Below are 24,988 nucleotides of genomic sequence, written 5' to 3' on the forward strand. Positions count from 1 at the left end.
ATGGTTGGAATCGGCACATATTTGTGAGTATTTCTCGACTAGATGGGTCAAGGGATCTCATCTCATTCGCATTTCATTTTTGGTTTGGCATCTATTGCTGGATACCCTTCCTAAATATCAACCACTTCACATAGAGTGTACTGGATGCTTGTTTTCATGACACCCAGCATTAGGGAGGCGTTATGTCTTCAGCAAGATTCACACTTTATAACATGAACTAGATGCATTTTTTGTGATACTAGCACAAAAGGGAGAGCCATAGCTTTGATGTGATTAAAAGGATTCGCAGCGACATCACCTGCCAGTCTCTTTACAGAATGAGAAACATGAATGCTCAACGCATGAAAGAATGAATAATAGTGGTTGAATTACCAATGCTGTGCTTTCTGTTAATAGGGGTGATACCTCATCACCTTGGAGCTACCTTTAATTCATTCTTTCACTTTTAATTCTAATGTGATAACACTTAGTTCAAGATATATAAAAATGCACATTTATTATTCAATTACCAGTTAATAATTGTCCCAGCAGTTGCAAGGTTACAAGGTATTTACAATTACATATTAACCCTTAAATTAACATTTAATACATGTACTTAATATATATCTATCTATATATATAAAGATGAGAATGTGTGTCTGTGAGTCTGTCTGTGTGAATCCCTAAAACTTGAGAACTACACAACCAATTTCATTCAAATTTTACACATGCCTTACTTATGGTCCAGGTAATGTTTTAGGCCAAAAAATTTTTTAACTTCTTGTCTAGTGCAAACCCAGTGCAATATCACATCTCCTCCACTATTGCAGTATTACGTGTCAAAAGTGAAACAATAACATCTCTCTATTCTAATGTCAGACAGTTTCACTTTAATAGTTTCACTTTAATAGTTTCACTTTAATAGTTTCACTTTAATAGTTTCACTTTAATAGTTTCACTTTAATACTGAAACTATTATCTCACATATATACATTAACTATAAAAACATTGTCTGGTAACATAAAATATAAACTGAAGCTAAAATTTATTAAAATATTCTTATTGTTTCTTCAACTTACTGAAGAAGGGCTCCTGGCTCCTTTTACTGCAGGCAAAGGAGTCAAAAACGAAGATATTTTGACTTGTCCGGGCATTGCTATTACAGACAAATTAACAATTCGACTCGAGAGATAAACCCAAACCACCTCGTGCTGACTGCAAAACTCCTGCCAAATTAGCCAGAAACACACACACATGTCCATTTCATATATCTTCTTTCAATTTTTGCTCTCTGCAAATAAAATTTTTACAGATACAACTGCTTACAAAAATGGGGATTAATGTATAATTTCTTTCTATATTCATAATTAAATCAATGTTTTCATGATTAGTCAGAGGTCCAATAGAATAGCTCTCACAAACAGACTACGTACAAATTCATTCTTCAGGAGTTTTCAAACTACATAATAGGCAGAATCGTTGGATTAAGACAGTAGGGTGTTTTGAGGGAGATTTGGTTGCTATTTCTTTATTGCCCACAAGGGGCTAAACATAGAGGGGACAAACAAGGACAGACAAAGGGATTAAGTCAATTACATGGACCCCAGTGCGTAACTGGTACTTAATTCATCGACCCTGAAAGGATGAAAGGCAAAGTCGACCTTGGCGGACTTTGAACTCAGAACGTAACGGCAGATGAAATACCGCTAAGCATTTCGCCTGGCATGCTAACGTTTCTGCCAGCTCACCGCCTTAGCCAGCTCACTGCCTTTGGCTGCTATTTCTACCAGGTCTAGCTACCATGTAGAGGTCTGATCTTAATTTTCATTCATATATTTGCATTTCAAAAATTAAGCATAATCTTTACCATAAATCAACTATCGTAAAACTATCTATGATAATTATTGTGGGATTTACCATTAAATTAGCAGTTCTATTTGGTTAATCTATATATATATCAAATGGTTCCATCAAATGAAATCATACCCCACCAGTGTCAACATGTAATTTTTTTTCCATTTCAATTAAAACAATATAAAATCTTATAAGAGATAATTTTTCTATAGTCAAATATAGTACAGGACATTTTATACCATGATGATGACGACAACATCACATTTTGTATATGAGTATGTATGTGTCTGTCAGTATGTGTGTGTGTGTATGAATCTGTATGTGTCTATCAGTGTGTGTGTGTTTCTGCATTTGATGACGTTACATTTTGTATATGAGTGTCTATGTGTCTGTGAGTGTATGAGTGTGTATGTCTCAGTGTGTGTGTGTGTTTCCATGTTAGGGATGTTATTCAACACACACACATCTACACATACATGTTGACATCTAACGTGTGAATAAATGTGGTGTGTCTCTGTCTTACTATATAGTATTACACCCCACACACGACTGTCAATATGTAATTTTTTTTCATTTCCATTAAAGCAATGTAACATTTCATAGGCATAATCTTTCTATAGTCAGCTATAGTACAGGACATTTTATATGAGTGTGTCTGTGTGTTTGATACGTACGAGATAGTAAAGGACATTTTATACCATGATGATGATGTCACATATTGTATATCTGTGTGTTTATGTAAGAAATCATTTTTTGCAGATTGGCAGAATCATTAGAGCATTGGTCAAAATGCTTTGCAGTTTTTAGTTATGGCTCTTTATGTTCTAAGTTCAAATCCTGCTATGGTCAACTTTTCTTTTTATTCTTCCAGGGTTGGTGTAATAAAGTACTCAGCAAGTTCTGAGATCAATAAATTTGACTATTCATTTCCTCAAATTTATAGTTTTGCAAGAAATATTAATGCTAATTATTATAACAAGTATATTCTGAGTATTAAAACTGTTCTAAACGCCCTCATTCAGTGTTTGAACATTGCTGAGTGGTAAAGTTATGTTGAGCAACTGTTGTCACGTGCAGGAGTGATCCACTTATTGACTGACCATCATGTAGTTTGTTCTGCTACCTTCCTTTGGCTGGGATGAGTAACCAGTTTTCCTCTGTTTGATTGTTATGATGAAAGAGGTTGTGTTATAGATAAGATTGAAAAGACTGAGGACAGACAGATACTTTCTTCATTCGCCAAATTCTCACCAACTTGAAAAATTGATGAGAGTTTCATTCACTGAGGATGGTGCAGGTGGATAGGGAGGTGTTGCCCTCCAGTAAATTTACTGAAAGATGAGTGAGAGTGGTAAGCACAGCCTGATTGAAAGGGACTCATCTCAATATATATGTGTGTGCAGGAAAACACAGCTGGGAGAGAGCACTTGCCCTTGATTAGGGTAATATTGGATCTATAGATTTTCTTGATTGGTACCAGGTGATTGTCATTCTATCAGGATATCTCAGTTCATTCATTTTGAGCACTGATATTTTTCATGCTTGTATTTTCATAATCAATTCTGTATAAATCTTCACTGATTTTTTTGTTAATTTGTTTTAGTAGTGTCCACTCATCTATTACTTTGTGTCAAATAAAGATATTGCTATAACTTATCTTCTCCGTTTGTAAGATGGCAGGTTGGCAGAATTGTTAGCATGTCAGACAAGATTCTTAGGAGCGTTTCTTTTGACTCTTTTACATTCTGTGTTCAAATTCTGCAGAGGTCTACCTTGCTTTTTATCCTTTTGGGGGTTGATAAAATAAGTACCAGTTGAACTCAGGATCAATGTATTTGATTTATTCGTCCTGTAAAGTTGTTGTCCTTGTGCCAAAATTTAAAACAAATCTAGCTGTAAGTTCATTTATCAACCCTGAAAGGATGAAAGGCAAAGGTGACTTTGGAATTTGGATTCAGAACATAAAGCTAGAAGATATGCTGCTATGAATTTTGTCAGACTCGCAAATAATTCTTCCAGCTCACCATCATTATTTCCTCCACTTAGAGATTTATCATTATATGGAAGATGAAGATAGTGTTGAGAACTTCTTACCTGTAAAAGAAAAAAAAAAAAAAACAACCTTCGACATTCCTGCTATTGAGAACATGAGTTTCATCTTCCTGAATATCCAACAAAATAATAATGATAAAAAAATTATATCCTAAAATCATTTCAAATTTCTGTATTGCCTTCTTATGTTTGTGTTATATAATTTAATATAACTTTTTTTTTCTTGCAGACATGGGTCACACATTATCAGAACCTGTGACTTCGAAGACTACGTCTAGTTGTGAAAACCATTATGTAAAAGTGGGTTCATCTTGCATGCAAGGATGGCGAATCAGTATCCTTTTTGAACATTTTGATTTTATTTTTTCATTCATCACCACAAATGAAGTTGCTAAGATATACACATTTACCAGTGCATATATAGTCATTTATACTTTCATCTTCAATAGCATACATAGATATATACCTTCACACACACATATGCACTATTATAATGAAAGCTACAAAAAAACCCAAAAAAACATGAAATACAGCTACCCACTCTTTCCTGGGCATCCTATTAGTTTATTTTGCATTTTTTAATGATAGAATTCATGCCTATCAATGGTTATAGATGTGCAAATTCCAATGCATCAGGCAACACTGATTCAGATGTTGGCAGGCAGAAATATTATCCCAAGAAAGATTCTTTATAATAATATCTTTACTGCCTTAACTAATCAAATACTATATATTGCTTGTTGAAAATCACCCACCCACACACATGCACACCCCATCATCATCATCATACATCCGTTTTCCATGCTGGCATGGTATGGCTGGATGCCCTTTCTAATGCCAACCACTCCACAAAGTGTACAAGGTGCCTTTTACATGTTGCTGGCAGGGGTGTTTTCTCGAGCACAGCAAATCACCAAAGGTCTCAATCACTTGTAATCTCTCTCTCTCTCTCTCTCCCTCTCTCCCCCCCTCTCTCTCTCTCTCTCTATATATATATATATATATATACATGTATATGGTGAGAGAGATTTGAGTAAATAGGAGAAATAGGGAAAAAGTAGGACTAACTACATATGTATATAAATTGGCTGTAAAGTTACACAAGTGAAACTCTTGGCAACTGAGTCACTTATGTAACTTTTGGAGGAAGTAAGTAAATCGTGATAGACCATTATTGAAAGCTAAACTTAGTCAATCCCATCTTCCACTCTTATGTTGGTGACAGCCCTGTGGTTTCACCACAGGGTCTACTTTTGCAACAAGGCTAAATATATGTTTGGTAAACATATGGTGCTAAATCTACTTACAAATTTAATCTCTCACACACTGCATTGATGCCCTCATACATACATACATGCATGCATGCATACATACATGTGTGTGTATACACCAATACATTCCATATCAGAAATGCTGTTTTTATGCCATTCTACTTTTCTTGTGGTAATTGCTGCAGTTTTGTTATTGCTTATTTTTTTCTTTTGCTTTTTATTTATTTATTTTTTGATAAAAAATTGGTTTCCTTTCAGGAATTTTTTCTGTTTCTGTTATTTTTTTATTTCAAATTCTACAGATTTTTAAAAAATTATTCTTGTTTATAAAATTTTCACCTTTTCTACTTTTATTTCTTTTCATGAATTTTATTTATCATCATCATCATCATCATCATCATCATTATTATTATAATTTTGTTTTTTCTCTGTCTGTTCTTTGTCATTTATTTATTCGTGCTTGGAGGAAATGTATGATTTGATTGTGGCAGGGTCTGTGACTGGATCAATACATTCCTTCAGTTGCATTTCCTCTATCCTTCAGCATCTTCAGTTACATCGCACCAACCAACTATTCCATCATTGATGTGTTATTGAGATAGATTGTATTGAGATAGATTCTAGCTAGATTCCTAATGATAACTAGCTACTCCTCTGCCCTCCCGTATATAACTTTTATTCGTCTGTGACCTACTTGAGGAGGGGTGGAGGTGGTGGAATACAATCCTTTCTCTTTCCTCCTACCTGTTCACCCATCTCCCTTCCACCTCACTCTTTTCCCTGAATTTTATCAATATATCTTCACTCTAATTCTAACAGCTATTGAAGTAATCTAACACACACACACACACACACACACACACACACACACATGTATTGAGAGAGAGAGAGAGACAACCCCCCCCCCCACACACACACATAGGTGACCATGTAATTATACACATATTCACACATATGCATACTTTTATATGCATATATATTTTTGTTTGTGTGTATATGTGTGTGTGTGTGTGTATATATATATATATATATATAGACACACACACACACACACACACACACACACACACACACACACACACAAGTGTAAACATTCTCAGGTACACCTACTGATACATATATTTTTAAACACCTTCATGTATAGTGATGTTCATCTAATAAATGATAAGTTAAGATATGCAACAGCAATAACAACATTCAATTATGCATAGACTGATTTCATATGTTATTTAATACTTCTGTTACTGTTTTTCTGATATAACATAAAGCATAGCTGTGTGGTTAAGAAGCTTGCTTCCAAACCATGTGGTCTTACATTCAGTCCCACTGTGTGGCATCTTGGGCAAGTGCCTTCTGCTATAGCTTCAGGCTGACCAAAGCTCTGTTGGTGCATTTAGTAGACTGAATTGAAAGAATCCTGTTATGTGTGTGTGTGTGTGTGTGTGTGTGAGCAAGTGTGTTTGTCCCTCATCACACCAACCAGTGTTGGTTTGCTTAAGTTTCGGTAACTTAGCAGTTTGGTGAAAAGCGATGGATAGAATAAGAAACAGGCTTTAAAAAGAAAATCAGTTCTGGGGTTGATATGTTTCACTCAACCTTTAGAAACAATGCCCCAATATGTCTGCAGTCCAATGACCAAAACAAGTAAAAGAGAAAAGATATCAATATTTTCAAATTAATTTTGAAAACAATCAAGAATTTTGAGGAATTTAGTAAAAGTGGTTTGACTGGTCTCCATTAGTCAGTATATAAGTATATATTTGCAGGCTTGGGCAAGGGTTCTGTTAGCATGCTAGGTGAAATGCTTAGCAGTATTTCGTCTGCCACTATGTTCTAAGTTCAAATTCTGCTGAGGTCAACTTTGCCTTTTGTCCTTTCAAGGTCGATAAATTAAGTACCAGTGAAATTTTAGGTCTTGTGCCTATAGTGGAAAGGATTATTATTATTTGGTGATTTGTCAGAATTGTCCAAGTGTCAGAAAAAATGCATTTGGTTGTTTGTGGTAGCATGTGAACTCAGAATGTAAAGAATTAGAATTCTTTACATTCTGAGTTCACATGCTACCTAGGTCATCTTTGCATTTTATTCTTCCAGGGTTGAAACTATCTCTTGTTCAGGGTGTCCCAAAAGTCACTGATGGGTTTCAATTTTTAATAACTTTACAAATAAATGTATGAAATTTTGATATAATATAAAGGACATAATAGAAATGAATATGCACATATCAAATTTTGCAATACGTCAATATCACGTATGAAAAATGACATCATTTAAATGGCAGTCATTTTTGGCTTCGCACGCCTGTGCTCTTTGCAAAACTTGCACCATAAAACCCTCAAGTTTTCAGATCCCACTTCTCTCATTTCCCTATTGATGTTCTCCTTCAGTTGTACCAGGGTCTCTGGTTTGTTGACGCAAACCCTCTCTTTCAGGTATCCCCACTATCCGGGTTGGTCAAGTCTGGGGAATGTGAAGGCCAATTGACATTGCTGTAGCAGATTATTCTCTCTCCAAAGCACTGCTGTAGCAACTGCATTGTTTCTCTTGTGGTATGAGCAGTTGCCCCATCTTGCCAGAACCATGTGTGAGGTCTACTTTGAATGGCCGGGAGCAAAAAAGTTTTAATCATGGATACCTGAAAGAGAGGGTTTATGTTAACAAACCGGAAACACTGGTGCCACTGAAGGAGAACATCAATAGAGAAATCAGTAGTGGGGTCTGAAACTCTTGAGGGTGTTACGGTGCCATTCAAGTGATGTTATTTTTCATATGTAGTGGTGTTGCAAAATTTGTCTTGTGCATATTAATTTCCTTGATGCCCTTTATATTGTATCAAAATTTCCTGCATTTATTTGTGAAGTTAAGGAAGTTATTAAAAATTGAAACATATCAGTGACTTTTGGGATACCCTGTATATACTTCTTACTAACCTCAGATGAAAAACAGGCCAACCTCAGTGGGATTTCAACTTTGAATGCAAAAGGCCAAAACAAAATGGTTATGTATTTAGTTTTCTCTACCATTTCCATTACTCTACCACTTTCATGATGGTGATAGTAATGATAATGATTTTTATTAAAATATTTGCTGACTTTTGGATCAAACCATTCTTGCTCAAAATAGCATCCAAATCACCTTTAATAAATTCATGATTGACTTGAAAATAGGAATCCTGTTTTTGATAAGTACTATATTTTAAGGCAATCTGTTAAAAAAGAAAATAAAGTTAGGACAATCATCTCTAATATTCTCTGATTGAATAGTAACATTCAGCTAACCCACTCAAAAGATGTATTGTGTTTGCATGCCTTGGCTGTTGCTTCATGCATTTGATCTGCTTGCAAAAGGTTTGCTTGATGAGAGAGCTAAATGTATTTTTTCAACAGCAATAACAAGCACTTTTCATAAACTGCTTAATGCTCTGGATACCAATTACTAAGCGGTCTCCAATAACTGCACATAATTCATTTTGATCTTTCTTCTGACGTGGATACAATTGAGCATCTTCCATAATCTCAATCCAGCTCGTCCAGATCAATTTTACTATTGATTTTTATGTCCTTACTCTATCTTGGCATTTAGCATCTATCAACGTATCTCTTACTGCTGTCTTTCACTGTAAAAGCAACATTAAGTCAGTTTTTAGGGAAACTATTTGTGTGTATGTATGTGTGTGTGTGTGTGTGTAGTAACTGTTTGTATTAATTTAAAAGTGTCAAATACATATTTTGCATGTTTTAAAATCTTTGAAATTTTACTCCATAAATACTCTCATATTACCCTGTTTCTCTCTCCATGCAAAAATGTGTGCATGCACACTCACACGCATGTAAAAACATATACATGCACATTTTAAATCCTTCCGTCAATGTCAAGTAACACTTTGATCCCACACTGTTCACTGCCTCTCCAACTCTCGCTGATTTGTTCAACCACATGTACATACGTCTTCCCCACAAACATGCAAACATGAATAAACTAGATTCTTCCTTTTTACAAGGTCTCATGCACTCACATCATGCCTCCTTTCTCCATCCTACCTCACATATCCACAAATATTAACAAACTACTTTCCTCAAGATGTATCAGGAATCTTGGTGTATATTATTTAAAGGAAAATTCAGTTTGAATGCTGGATTATATAAAAATTTTGTCTGTTATCTATCTTGTTTCGTGAAGATATTATTGCAGAACAGCTGTCACTTGATGTGTTAGATTTTTAATCCTTTTAATTCCTGATTTTACCAAAATCTGCGTTAAGAGAAGAAACATTAACCCTTTTATTACCATATGTCTGTTTAAATACACTGCCTTTAATTCATTTAATTTTGAAAATAGGGATTTAGTAAAATAACTTCATTATTAAGCTGGTGTTTGGTATATAAATTAACACGAAATTTTGATGAAAGATTTTAATTTAGCTTATTTTAAAACCAAAAGTTTGTATCATATGAATAGGGGCAGACTCAGGTGAGTTGGGGGTCAATAGAGTTAAAAGAAGAAACAGCACTAACAAGTCTATCATTAGATCCTTATTGAAGCAAAGTGAAAATATTGTATATCAAAATAGTAATTCAGATTTCTTACTAGAGCTTAAAGCCAGTTTTTGGTGGTGATGGTGGAGTTGGGATCCTAGTAAACTAAATTAATCTCTTCCTCTCTTAAGTGGTGGTTCTATTGTAAATTTCAATTTAAGAACATATAAGCTGAAATCAGATCTAGTAGGACTGAAATTTAGATCCTAGACCAGGCCTGACCAACTTCAATTACATTGCGGGCCACTTTAATCACAGAAAGTATTTTGAGGGCTGCTTGTATACTGGTAGAATTCAAAGCATTTTGCTTTCTCATGCTATTATTACAACAATGAATGAATGATTGTTGATTCAACATGAAATATTATCATTGTGAAAACAGTGGTATCTTTCTTTTTTACTTCTCATTACGATCTTTAATTTTTGGTAAAAATTTTTTAAATGTTTGTTCAAATAAACCCATTTCAAGAAAGTATCAAGTGGGCTGCAAGATAAGAGTCTGCAGGCTGCATGCAGCTCACGGGCCTCAGGTTGGCCAGCCCTGACCTAGACGAAAGAGCCTAAATATTGGTCTAGTGTACTACTGCTAAGACTGGCTGATGGTCTTTTTTTGAAGTATTGAAAATTAAGAGATGAGTTATCAATAAGATTATAGTTAACAGATTTCAGATATTTGGAGATTAAAAATGTTTCTGTACTTTACATACATCAGTGGCCTATCATCATTGTCCTTGTTGTTCTTGTCATCATCATCATTTTACATTACTATCATCATCATCATTTTACATTTGCTTTCCATGCTAGTATGTGTTGGATTGTCAGGGTTTGAGCCAGTTCTTATTCAGAACTGTTGCCCTCCTATGTGGGTCAGAGGTTCATGTCTTGCTCATATGTTCCAGCACTTGAAGAAAATAATCATTATTATCCTTAGGGCAGAAATAAAAGTACCCAGCTCAAATCTAACATGGTATTGTATGTCTGTTGAAAAATCTGATACATAATGATTGAAATGCAATGTAGGTGAAGATATCTGGAGAAATGTGTCATGCATAACGGTGACATAAATAATTTTAAAATGTTTTATGAACATAAAACTTTGTAAATGCTATATGGATAACATTTGGCCTCGTCAGAGAGACTGGTTATCCTTTTCAGACATCTGAAATAATTCCAGCAATAAATAACTTCTTGCATTTTATAAAGCCCAAATGTGTCCTATACTAGGTACACATTAAGTTCACTGTACCCATTTTAAACACAAATTCTTGACCACATCTAAGAAATGAATATGTTATCTGCTTTCAGGTAAACATTTATTTAACAACACTCTGTAAACTAATTCTCTGGTTGACCATAAAGCTGTATCATCTATCTCTTCTGCTGCTATTACTATGGCTTCAGTTTCTCTGATTACACCAGTTATAATGCATATTAACTCCATCTAAGCACACTTGATGCATTCGCATCACTTTCTTCTTATTTTTTGCTGTTTTGCTTCCAAGATACCCTAAATTGCTTTACTTTGCTATCCCTCCACCTCCCATCAAATGTAATCCATATGGAACTCACTTCTGCTTATTTTTATGCATGCATGTAAAACTTTATAAATTCTATGTGAATAACATTTGGCCTCATCAGGGAGACTGATTATCCTTTCCAGACATCTGAAATAACTCCAGGAATGAATAACTTATTACATTTTACAAAGCCCAAATGTGTCCTATACTAGATACACATTAAGTTCACTCTACCCAGTGAAGTTTAAGTTATGTACTGGAGGTGAACAAATCAACTATATCTGGCCTAAAATAATGCAAATTCATTCATCTTGATCTGCTAGAAATAGAAGCTGAATCAAACCCCAAATTTGTGGCACGTTTTTTCTGTTTTCCTTTTCCCCTTTTACCATACTTTTTCTGTCTTGCAACTTACTTGGAGACCTCACTAACATTAATTGCAGGAAAAAATGCTTAAGGTGGTTGGTGTCAGGGAGAGCTGTAGAAAACATGTCAAATCTGCATTATTTACATTTGACGGATATTTGTCCGCATCTTGTTTGTTGTTAACACAACGTTTCAGTTGATATATCCTCCGGCCTTCTTCGGGTGTCTTGGGGGAAATTTCGAACCTGTGTTCTCATTCCTAAGGTATTTTTTTCAATGTTATTATCATCATTATTGTTCAGGTCACTGCTTGGAATCAAACTCGGAATCTTGGGGTTAGTAGCCCACGCTCTTGACCACTACGCCATATGCCCGTGGGCATATGGCATAGTGGTTAAGAGCGCGGGCTACTAACCTCAAGATTCCGAGTTCAATTCTAAGCAGTGACCTGAACAGTAACGATAATAATAACAATAACAATAATAATAATAATAATAATAACAACAACATCAAAAAATACCTTAGGAATGAGAACCCAGATTCGAAATTTCCCCAAGACATGAGATGAAGGCTGGAGGGTATATCAGCCGAAACATTGTGCTAACAACAAACCAGATGAAGACAAATGTCCGTCAAATGTAAATAATGTACATGACTCATCATCTCTTAAATATAGAACTGTACTAATAAAGATAGTAGAATGGAAATCAGTTTCCTCAGTATGAAGGGAATTTCACTCAGTTTACTTGAATATCAACAACGTATAATGCTTTGTTTAAAGAGAGAAAATTTGATGTTGTTGCCTTTGTTTTTTTTCACACCTAATTTCTGCCTGGATTTAACAGGTCAATGATAAACTTCTTCCAAATGAATCCTAATAATTTATGATACATTTTAATGTTTTCTTTCATCGGTTCCAAGGTAAAAAAAGTAACATGCCTGATTGTTTGATAATAACAATAATGATAATAATAATAACATCGAAAAAAAACCTAAGGAATGAGAACACAGGTTCGAAATTTCCCCAAGACACCTGAAGAAGGCTGGAGGGTATATCAACCGAAACGTGTTAGCAACAAACAAGATGACAAATATCCGTCAAATGTAAATAATGTACATAATTCCTCATCTCTTAAATATAGAACTGTATGTCAAATCTGATGCTGGAGCTTGGTGCAGCTCTGCAGCTAACTAGATCATGTCAAACCATCCAACCCATACTTCCATGAAAAATGGGTATTAAATGACAATAGTGATGATGAATTTAGGTATGAACTAAAAAAAACAAATATAATGTCATGGTATGAATGAAAACTAAAATACTGTAGTCCAGGTATAGGCTTCAGGAAAAAGGAATACAATAAGATTATGTAGTCTAGTTATGGGCTATGGTTGAGAAAAAAACAAGAAAAGATGATTGTGGTAGGAACATGCTTAATCACATGACTACTCAAACAAACAACTGAAACATGATGTAGCCCTTGGACCCATGAAATCCTGTCAAACCCATGAAATCCTGTAAGCATGGAACTTGGTCATTGGATGATGTTGATGATGTGTTGTTGTTACTTTATGGTAAGATGTTTTTGTGAAACAGTTCTTTCTTGCAGTTTCATTATCTCCACAACAGTGATTTTCCTTAACTAGGTTCTAACAGATATGGAAGATGCGCATACACATTTACTGTCTTTACCATCAGATAGAGAATGTTGCTATTTTGGAGTTTTTGATGGACATGGAGGTAAGTTAGAATGCATGAGATACTATCTTGAAATCTTTTTTTTTGTTTCTTTGGCTTGTTTCAGTCATTGAACTGCAGCCATTGAAGAGTTTAGTCAAACAAATAGATTCCAGTATTTATTTTACTGGTCTCTTTTGCCAAACTGTGAAGTTACAAGGACATAAACAACCCAACACCAGTTGTCAAGCTGTGGTAGAGGATAAAAGAATCAACACACACATGTGTGCATGTATGTATGTATGTCTTTACACACACACATACACACACACACACACAGTGGGTTTCTTTCAGTTTCTATCTACCAAATCCACTCAAAAAGTTTTGGTCAGCCTGAAGCTATAGTAGAAGTAGAAGGCTCAAGGTGCTTGCACAGTGGGGCTGAACCCAAGATCACATAGGAAGCAATTTAAGCTCTAATTTCTAATCCTGCAAGATCTGATTTCACATTTTAAAATTTTGGGTAGGACTGATCTAAATTTGCAACTGAGGTTAACTTTGCTGTTCATCCTTCCTCAGTTGATAATATAAGTTTAAGTTATGTATTGGAAGTGAACAAATCAACTATATCTGGCCTAAAATGTTTATCTTTGTTTTTTTTTCTTCATCATTTTATGTAAATTGCCACATTTTATGGCTGTCGCTGTATCATCCTCATCATCCATTGCTCTGGTGGCAAAGAAGAGAAATGATGATAATAATAATAATCCTTTCTACTGGAAGTACAAGGTCTCAAATTTAGGGGAAGGGATTGAGTCAGTTACATTGACCCCAGTGCGTAAATGGTACTTGTTTAATCGACACTGAAAGGATGAAAGACAAAGTTGATCTCGACAGAATTTGAACTCAGCACGTAGTGGCAGACAAAATACCGCCAAGCATTTTGCCCAGTGAATAATAATAATAATAATATGATCATGTGATGGAGGCTTGTGTTTGCATGTCATCAAGTCTATTCCTTCTCTTTGAGTGTCTCTTGAGCTCACTGCTGATGCATTGTAAAGGTCTTTTAACTCTGTCACCCTAATGAAATTCCTTACACATGTATACACATACACACACATATACAAACATACACTCAGTGTGAGTGATTTACATATACAGAGAAAGAGTGAAAGAGAATGTGGTAAATATATATATAGAGAAAGGGAGATGTTTACAATGAGAAAAGCATAAATAACAGAGAGAGACTGATAGATATATATATAGATAGGCACCTCTCTCCTCACTAACTTGTATTGCATATCAAGAGAGAGTGGGGAGCAGCATTCATGAGAAAGATACATATACAGAAAGTGAGAGTAGTAGTAGTAAATATATATAGAGAGGAGAAAATTTGCAATGAGAAATGTCTGAAAGACTGAAAAAGACCGATAAAGAGAGGTAGATAGACTGTTATAAGATGTGACACACACACACACACATACAAATATACACACACTCAGGTAATCATGAGTTTAAGATGGTGGCTTCAAAGACATTCAGTGTTGGTGATCTGAAAGTTGAGTTATTTCTTATAGAAAATTATATTTTTTGATTACTGATAATCAAAAAACCTTCTCCTTGGGACGCAGATTTTGAAAATCAAATCTGTTTCTCTCTTGTGTACTGAGTAGAGTAGAGAGGGCCCTTTTAGATTTGATTTGCTATTGACATGACAACCTCTTTAGTGCCATTGTCACAATAAAATGCACCCAATTTACTCTGCAAATAGTTGGTTTTTGATAGGAAGGATATCAAATCATAAAACTATGCCAAAAGCAAGACATACAAGCAAGATGAAATCCTCAAGCACTGGCTCTCAGTATGAACTGGCTTGGATTGTGACAACCCATTCAACAGATGCCAGCATGGAAAGTACACATAAAGTGATAATGATGATGGATCTTTTAAAGCAGGAGATTTTTGTATCATTTAACTAGAGGTGGTCTCAGATGGGTTGGTATTAAAAGAGTGAAATGTACTTATAAAGTTAAAGAGATATGTTTTGTCTATCATTTACTTGAATTTGGGTCCCTGTGTTTTCGATGAGAGATGGGTATTGTTTTTAGCATCACCGTAGTAACACTGATGACTAATGGTATTTTGGACCAGCTAATGTTCTTACATACTAAGTTTGGCTCAGTGTGTAGCAGCATTGTTACAGTAGACATCATCAATACCATCTTCATCATTTTTATGTCTGCTTTACCATTTAGCCATTATTTAAAATTTTTTTTACTCTTTTTTTTTCTGATAGATTCAGTGCCAGACTGTTCTTTCTGTTTTCTTAACTTGCTTTGTTGTTGTTTAACCCCGAGTCCACACTAATTGAATATGATTTTAGAACAAATGTGTTCCACCTGTGACCCTCCCATTTTTCTGTATATCTAGAACTACATTGTTTAATGTATCCATCTTTTTACTTCCATTTTTAAGACAGTAGCATGTGATTTAAAGGAATTTGGTTGCTGTTTCTAGCTGGTTGAGCAACCTCATAGAGGCTCTCCTCATTGGGTTACTTGCTTTACTTTAGTTTTAATTCAGATAAACTGACATTGTGGCTTATAACATACTGAGACACCATCACAAGATCTTCCTGTTTTTGACAGATATGCATATCCACATGATGCGTGCATGCACACACACACACACACACACACACACACCAACTTGCAATGTGCATGCAAGAAAAATGATTGTTTTCCTACTCTCAGGAAGTTTACTTCAAATCATTTCCTGTTGATTTCTCTTGTGTTGTATTTTTGAGCTTTGATTTGTATTGGGAAAGAATGGAAAAAAATATAATGCTTCTACTGTAAAGACATGGCTGTGTGATCAGGAAGACATTCACTTCACAGCTACATAGGTCCGGGTTCAATCCCTCTGCTTGGTAACTTGGGAAAGTATCTTCTACCACAGTACCAGTTCAACCAGAACTTTCTGAGTGAACTTGGGTTGATAGAAACTGTGTGGAACTTCATTAGAGAAGCCTTTTCTGATCTTGGGAAGTAGGCATAATCTGCTACCTCATGACTTTTGGGTGTCTTTACCAAAGTCCTTTCTGTTGCAAGCATTTGGACAAAGTCTTGTGTCTCAAGATATCTGTCTCCCTTCTTTGCACCAGGCTTTGAGGCCCTGATGAAAGTCATGTGTACTAGTCTATCATATATATATATATATATATATATATATATAGATAGATAGATATCTTGGAAAGGCACTTATTAAAATTTCTTTGAAGTGCATATTGCTTTCAAATTTTGGCACAAGGCCAGCAATTTTGAGGGAGAGATAGGTTGATTAGATTGACCCCAGTGCTCAACTGGTACTTATTTTATTGATCCTGGAAGAATGAAAGGCAAAGTTGACCTCGTAATTTGAACTCAGAATGTAAAGATGGATGAAATGCTGCTAAGCATTTTGCCTGATGTGCTAATGATTCTGCCATCTCACACCTTAAAATTTTTTATAAGTGTATATTGAGTGTGCATTCCAAAATTATCATCATTGTAATTGCAATGGTGGATAGGAAGAAGTACTAGCATATCAAGCAAAATGCCTTGCTATGTTTTTTCTGGTTCTGTATGTGCTGAGTTCAAATCCTGCTGTGGTCAACTTTGCCTTTTATCCTTTCAGGGTCAATAAGTAAAGTGCCATTTGAGTGCTAGGATCAATTTAATCAACTAATCCTCTTCTCCAAATTTCAGTCCTTGTGCCTATATTAGAAATAATTATCAATATAATTTTATTTTTATTGCAGTGAATTGGCGGAAATGATAGAGCATCAAGCTAGCCTTACAGTTTTTAGTCATGTCCTTTCATAAAAGTTTAAATCCTAAGAGTGTTAACTTTTAACCTTCAGGAATCAATAGAAATAAATGAGTAGCTGTAAAATGCTGAAAGTTAGTTTCAATTAACTATACCCATCGATTGTAGATGTCTTGTTTTGTGCTAATATCATCGTCATTATTACTATGAGCAAGTAGTTAGTACTGATGTAATTTATGGTGATATGTAGTTGGGTGAGATTGTTGTGGACATACAAGTCTTCATGATTCTACAAGACTACAAAAGAATACCAGATCTATTCCCTGTAGGACTATCCCAGGCAGAAACACAAGCTGCGATACATATAGCAGTAAATATCATTTAAAGGCTTTCTGCCCAAAATATTTGAAAGCAGGAAATCAACAACAATAGCAGCAACAAATCATGGAGACTACTGGACTACTGTTCATTAGGGGCAACTCTGAAGATACTGGAAAAAAAGTTGCCATGTGCTCTTCTTTAGGGTTTAATCAGAAGTTTGAAAGCTCTCTCCCACTAGTATAACTGTGATATAACAATGAGCAAGTGACAAAAAGAGGGAACGATTAACAGAAGCAACAGCACCAAGTAGCTGTCATCAAAACTATGTAAGGAGCTAGAAGACTTGCCTTGTAGTCAACACAAGAAAAGTGAGGTAAGCAAGAGCGTTCATTTGTGAAGATGAAAACAAAATGCAGGCTGATGAGGACTGGCTGCTCAATACAGGAGAAATAGAAAAGTTTCCAGAATAGCACAGAAGAACTGAGAGCTCTGGCAATCATGTAAATACACAGTCCTTGTCAAAAACAATACTGAACAGGTCCAAGACCTAAAAAGAAGATATTCCCTCCAATGTATGGATAGATGAGGGGTTGGGAGTTTACAACTTATCATTGCCAAGAGTAAACTGCAAAGTTAATCTTGGCAGCATGCATTCTGAGATCACATGCCACTGAGATCAACTTTACCTTTCATCCTTTCAGAGTCAATAAAATTAGTACCAGTAGAGCACTGGGGTCAATGTAATTGACTGACCTCCTCCACTAAATTTCAGGCCTTGTGCCTATAGTAGAGAAAATTATTGTTACTATAACAATACTCCTTATTTAATTATGTACAAGCAAGAACTTTCAAGAACTTCATAAAAACCAGTTTTCACCTATCTTGGCTGATCTTTCATGTAACAGAAAAAAACTGCTGGAAAATGCTGACAAATATTTTAACTCTGAAAAGTTGTTCTTGATCTTCTTAAGGCTCAATTCCAACAAATTTGGGATAGAGATGCTGCAACACAAACATTTAAGACTGCATTTACAGAGGGTCTCTCATTAATCATAAATATGTGTCATCATCATCATCATCATCATCATCGTTTAACGTCCGCTTTCCATGCTAGCATGGGTTGGACGATTTGACTGAGGACTGGTGAAACCGGATGGCAACACCAGGCTCCAGTCTGATTAAAGTTAAAATCATGAGTTTAATAAACATATGAGGAGGTGCTGAAAAATTCCTAAGTTTAAAGGTACTGTGAAAGGCTTGTTGGAGGCCTACCTTCTGAGTTCTTTTACAGGGCTTAGAAAGACTGAAGGACTGCTGCAATGAGTGTGTGAATCTGAGAAGGGAACATGTTGAAGAAAATAATGATTATTGTATTTTCTTTAACCAAAGGCAGGAACTTTTCAGCACCCCTTCATATTTAGTCTCCCAATAAAAATAGGTTCCATGGTTAAACCTCAAAGTTTTTATCTGGTTGAAAAGATAATCATACTGGTGAGTTTCATCTTTCTTAAGATTCACCAGAAATTGCATATCTCTTTCTTCCAAACTGCTAAGAGAAAGTAGATTAGAACTACTTGTTAAAATATTGTGAAGATTAGGAATGCAATTGTTCATTTACATAATGATATAAAGATGCAAATTCTCACTCATCAGTATATAATAAAATCTAACCCAGCAGTGTTTTCACTCCTCCTTCCTCTCTCTCATTATTTCCTCTGCTCTTCTGAACTAGTAAGTTGTGTGACACATCTTCACAGACCTATCTTCATTCCAAATTAATTACTTTCTCATGGACCTTCTTTTAATTACAGTTAGCTCTCTTGGAGAATAAAAGTTTATTTCTGTTGAAGATGTAATTGATTGATGTGACTACTCCATTTTATTTTTAGACTATCCAGAGTTGTGTTATTCAATGTGTGATGTATTTTTGTTAATCTGGCAGAATGTGATTTGAGGGTGATTTAGCTGCTAATTCTAACAGGTCAAGCAACCACGGGGAACTCCTCTCATTGGTTCATGGAAGGAAGAGATGGCTAGGCTTAATCTTAATTTGTTCTTGAATTATAAGTGCGTTACATTTCTATTAGTAAGTTTTAATGAACAATTTCTTCTGAACAAATGCTTAAAAGTTTGTACATGGTATGGCTGTGCGGTAAGAAGCTTCTTTCCCAACCACATGGTTCCAGGTTCAATCCCACTGCATGGCACCTTGGGGAAGTGTTTTCTACTGTAGACTTGGGCTGACCAAAGCCTTGTGAGTGGATTTGGTAGCTGGAAACTGAAAGAAGTCTGTTGTATGTATGTGTGTGTGTGTGCCACATGTCCATATCAGCACAATCGTCTCTCTTGCACACCACAACTGATGCTTCTTACGTCTAACATTTCTGTCAAGGTACTTACACTCTGTCGAGTATGCACACTGACATTACACATCCATCGAAGCATACTGGCTTCGTTTCTTGCAAGCTTACGCATGTCATCAGCAGTCACGGCCCATGTTTCACTGCCATGAAGCATGGCGGTTCGTACACATGCGTCATACAGTCTGCCTTTTACTCTGAGTGAGAAGCCATTTGTCAACAGCAGAAGTAAGAGCTCTCTAAACTTTGCCCAGGCTATTCTTATTCTAGCAGCTACACTTTCAGCGCACCCTCCCCCGCTACAAACTCGGTCACCTAGATAGCGGAAGCTATCAACTACTTCTAGTTTTTCTCCCTGGAGTGTGGCAAAGGTTGTTTTCTGCACATTTTCAGTGTTTATTGCTCCTGAGCATCTGCCACATACAAAAACTATCTTGCTAGTTAGCCTTCCTTTGATATTGCTGCACCTCTTATGTGTCCATAGCTTACACTGGGTACATCTTATGAAGTTTCGACCTACGCCTTTTCTACAGATCGAGCAGGCCCATCTACCTGAAGGGGTTTGTGTTTTGTCTACCTTCCTACTTATTAGGACTTTGGTTTTAGCGAAGTTGACTCTAAGGCCATTCAATTCTAGTCCTTGCTTCCACACCTGAAACTTCTCTAGTTCTGATGGCCAGGAACCTAAAACTTAGATCTTGCTTGAACTTATGAAAACTGCTTATTTTATCTATTTGATTATTCTCATTAACTTGCTGTTTTAGAGCTAACTTCAGTGTTACTTCCTGTGTCTATATTAATGTTACTGAAAATTTTCTTGACTATTGAACTATTCTTCAATGTGCATTTTTTTTAATGTTCTGTATATTATATTTCAGCTGAAATACTAGTTCTGTGCTTTGGTGTTTATGAGAAAATTTCTTAGATATGTTTAAATTGTGGCATTTTTTAAAAACACCTACTTACATATAGAATGAGGAAGGTTAATTAATTTTCTTATTGGTTGTATGGTTTATTGTTGGTAAGTATGTGAGTAGAGAAATAACTTAAATATATAGGCACAGGTGTGGCTGTGTGGTAAGAAGTTTACTTTGCACTGTGCAGGTACTTTCCTATTATAGCCTTGGGCTGACCATAGTTTTGTAAGTGAATTTAGCAGACAGAAACTGAAAGAAAACTGTCATATATATATATATATATATATATATATATATATATATATATATATATATATATATACACATACATACATACATTCATTCCCATCAAAACTTCTGTCAAATGTAAGCATATCAGGCCAGATATTGTTTGGGACACAGGGGCAAAGGTATGTACCATCATAGAAGTTAGGTGCCCTGCAGATATAAATATCTCTTTGAAAATCAAAGAAAAACAGGATATCTATGGACAAGCTTCTATATCTAGACTTTGAATTCATATTCATATCAATAATGATTCAAGGAGCACTAGGTTTTGTTAGTAAATGCTTAAAGGAGAATCTGGATAAACTGGGATTCTTAGAAAAAGAAACTGACTGGCTGATTTGTACAAGTCCAATCTGTGAGTGGAACAGTAAAAATATGCAAAACTTTTCTCAAGTTCCAAATGTGAATTTGTCAATGTTAACTACAAAGATGGAGCCTTGTATCTTTGTTGGAAACTGACTCCCTCCTCAGTGGAAGATTTATAATAATTAAAAAATAAAGGAGACATACATACCTACCTACATATATGCATACCTACATATGTACCTACATATATTCATACATACATGGGTCATGGTCTAGTGGTTAGGGTGTTGCACTCATGATCGTGAGATTGTGGCTCAGTTCTCAGACTGAGTGGTACATTGTGTTCTTGAACAAAACACTTCATCCTATGTTGCTCTACAATCACTTCAAATCCTGATGCATGGTAACATTGATTTGAAAGAAGTAGTGAGCTGATGTAGACACATACGTTTTTTCATTATAAACAAATCATTTGAGCAGGTCATTCAGCAAAAACTAAACACTCAGAGTTCATATGTATATATACATATATATATATATATTATTTCTCCTTTATTATTAATACGTGTCACCTAATATGATTTTTTATGCAAAGATGAGTCCTTTATATACATCATCTTCTCTCTTTAACTCATTCTCATTCCTCTATTTTTTGCTATTTATTTATGTTGATTATCTAGTATTAGCTTCTCATATACCACTTTCTCACGCTAAACTTCATTCTTCTGTATAGATTTTTTAAAAAATACATTATACTGTATACTAATTTCAACGGTTAGTTTTAATTTTAATTTACATTTGATATTGTCTCCCCATTGAACATTTCTACTAATTACTTGCCCTACGCTACTTATATGGAGCTATAATTCTAATTTCCATACTCATCTATAGAGGGAACATCTCCAATACCTCTTTACTTATATCTTCAATTAACCATTGAAACCATTAGTTATGGTTCAATATCCGACATGACTCCTATCTCTTTTTCACACGGATGCCAGTATGACTCTCTTAGATCCAATTTTTTCTGCTCTATTCCTTTTTAAGTTCCTTGTTTTATGGTTTCATTCCTTCATGCACTGAAGAGTACATTGATATTTATTTAATTTAATTTGATCATGAATTTATATTATTATATCTCTGTATGAGACGATCGTCTGCAAGAATTAAACTTTTTATATATTTTAACAACTTGTTTCCTCCATTTTTAACAAAACTGATGGGATTTATGGAACTTCATTCTATAAATACATCATACATTATATACAAGCACTACTTTCATATCTTCACAAATTTATGCCTGTAAACTCCCAGCAAAGTATGAAGAATCAACATTAGATATCTTTTTGGGGAAACCTCCAATTCAAGGACAAATCCACATTCAACCTTTATACACCTATATATATATATATATATATATATGTATCATCACCATCATTGTTTAATGTCCATCTTCCATGCTGGCACCAAAGGTCTCGGTCACTTGTCATTACCTCTGTGAGGCCCAATGCTTGAATGGTGATTTTTGCATGTTGGTGGCATGTAAAAAGCACTGTTTGAGTGTTGGGCTTCACAGAGTCAGTGATAGGTGACCGAGACCTTTGGCAATATACGATGCTTGAGAAGACTTGTCAAGCCAAGTGAAATCGTAGTCATGGCTGATGCCGGTGTCACATCAATGGCACGTAAAAAGCTCCTACTACACTCTTGGAGTGGTTGGTGTTAGGAAGGGCATCCAGTCGGAGAAACTATGCCAAATTAGATTGGGACCTGGTGCAGCTCTCTGGCTTAGCAGTTTTCGTTCAAACCGTCCAGCCCATACCAGCTTAGAAAATGGACATTAAATGACAATGATGTGTGTGTGTCTTTGTGTTTGTCCCTCACCACTGCTTGACAACGAGTATTGCTTTGTTTACATCCTTGTAATTTACCAGTTTAAACAAGTCTGATAGAATAAGTGTCAGGCTTAAAAATAGTACTGGGGTCAATTCGTTTGACTAAAACCCTTCAAGATGGTATCCCAGTATGGTCACAATCTAATCATTAAAACAAATAAAAGATAAAAGATATATTTGGCTACAAGTGAGTGGGCCATTATATTTGCTGGTGATATACGTGCTTCACTTGTGAAAATGTACTTTTGATAATGAGAATAATTACAGATAAACCAATAATACATATGATGAACTTTTTTCACTTTCTGTCTACTACAGAGAAATCTGAATATGTATGTATGTATGATATATTATACATTCAAAATATATCTAGGTAGATAATGTTTTTAGAATTTGGGTAATTGGTAAGAATAAAAATAATAAACAGAAGTAGCTACACTGATTTGGCAATCCTTATGTTTAGGATATTACTTTCCCTTTTGTCCTTCTACATTTAGTATCATTTTGTTTGGTGGCCAGTGAAAATTTTTTTTATTCATTTCTGGATTAATGTGCTTGTCATATCTTTTTACTTGTTTCAGCTATTAGACTGCAGCCATGCTGGGGCATTGCTGTGAAGATATTTTTAGCTGTTGAGTCAAGTGAAGTCATTGTCATGGCCGATGACAGTACTACCTGATTGGTACCCATGCTGGTGGCATGTAAAAAGCACCATTCGAGCGTGGTAGATGCCAGTGCCACCTGACTGGCTCCATGTATTTATTTTGAGATGCTCTGTGTTTCTTTCAATTAATTTTAAATATAACAAAGAATTTGTAAAATAACTTAATTATCATTAAGTTAGGAACATAAATTGTGACTAAGGTTTGGTGGAAGATTTTAATTCAAAACTTATGAAAACAAGACATTTGTACTACAGAGCCAGAGGCAGTTTCAGCTGGGTTGGTAACAAAAGGGTTTAGAGGAATGTCACTTAATACATCTAATTAGCTGTAACTAGGTTTGAACTTTCAGCCATCAATCTTCTGGGTTGTGTTTCTTTTTGGGTTCAATCCCAGCTAGGGCACATGTACACACATATGACAGCTGATGAATAACCAAAACCAAAGCATTTGAAGCAGTGTTAACAACCCCAAGGTGGGTAAAAAGCACTGAGTCCACTTTGCAGAGTGGTTGGTGTTAGGAAGGGCATCCAGCTGTAAAAACCCTGCCAAACAGACACAGTAGCCTAGGGTAGTTTTCTATCTGGCTGGCTCCTGTCAACCATCCTACCCATGGATGCATGGAAGACGGACATTAAATGATGATGATATTCTTTAGGTTTTGTTCAGGAAATGAAAAAAAAATAAAGCAATACCAACCAACTGACCAACCAGCCATTCTCTCGTCCATCCGCCCTTTCATGTCGCTGTCAGTCTGTTACTCTATTCATCCATCCATCTATTTGTCCAGCTGGTCAGTCAACTTACCAAAATAACAAGGAGATTTATAGTCGTTGCATACAACAGCTGCAGTGGGTGCAGGCAGCAGCTGAATGCTGAGGACTGAAAACAATAACACTATTAACAGCAATTAACAAATATCAATTAATTAATGTAATTAATAAACGTCAACTGATGGACACATTGAAGTAGGACACAATGTAAATTACAGTGAATTCGATAAATAAAATTATGAGCACATACTCCACATCCAACCAACACCACACACACACACACACACACACATGTATGCTCACGTTTGTGCATCCATGCAATATATAGAGAGAAAGAGTCTTGATATTGATGTTGGGGTGGAAACTGTTAAACATCTTGGTGGACTTGTTGGTTTGAATTTTCC

General features: G+C 35.4%; 1 protein-coding gene across 12 annotated transcripts in view; it reads left to right on the top strand.

Annotated features, from left to right (window-relative positions):
- The window catches only part of LOC106872834 (putative protein phosphatase 2C T23F11.1), a 228,587-nt gene that overhangs the window by 161,340 nt on the left and 42,259 nt on the right, over positions 1–24,988 (top strand). For all 12 annotated transcript variants that reach the window (XM_089355465.1, XM_052969735.2, XM_089355466.1 and 9 more), the window contains 2 exons: positions 4,115–4,219; positions 13,232–13,315. In XM_089355465.1, coding sequence (XP_089211591.1) covers positions 4,115–4,219; positions 13,232–13,315 — 189 coding nt within the window. The remainder of the gene's footprint in view (positions 1–4,114; positions 4,220–13,231; positions 13,316–24,988) is intronic.

This window comes from Octopus bimaculoides, chromosome 7 (assembly GCF_046866305.1).
Source record: "Octopus bimaculoides isolate indiv1 chromosome 7, ASM4686630v1, whole genome shotgun sequence".
Taxonomy (NCBI): domain Eukaryota; kingdom Metazoa; phylum Mollusca; class Cephalopoda; order Octopoda; family Octopodidae; genus Octopus; species Octopus bimaculoides.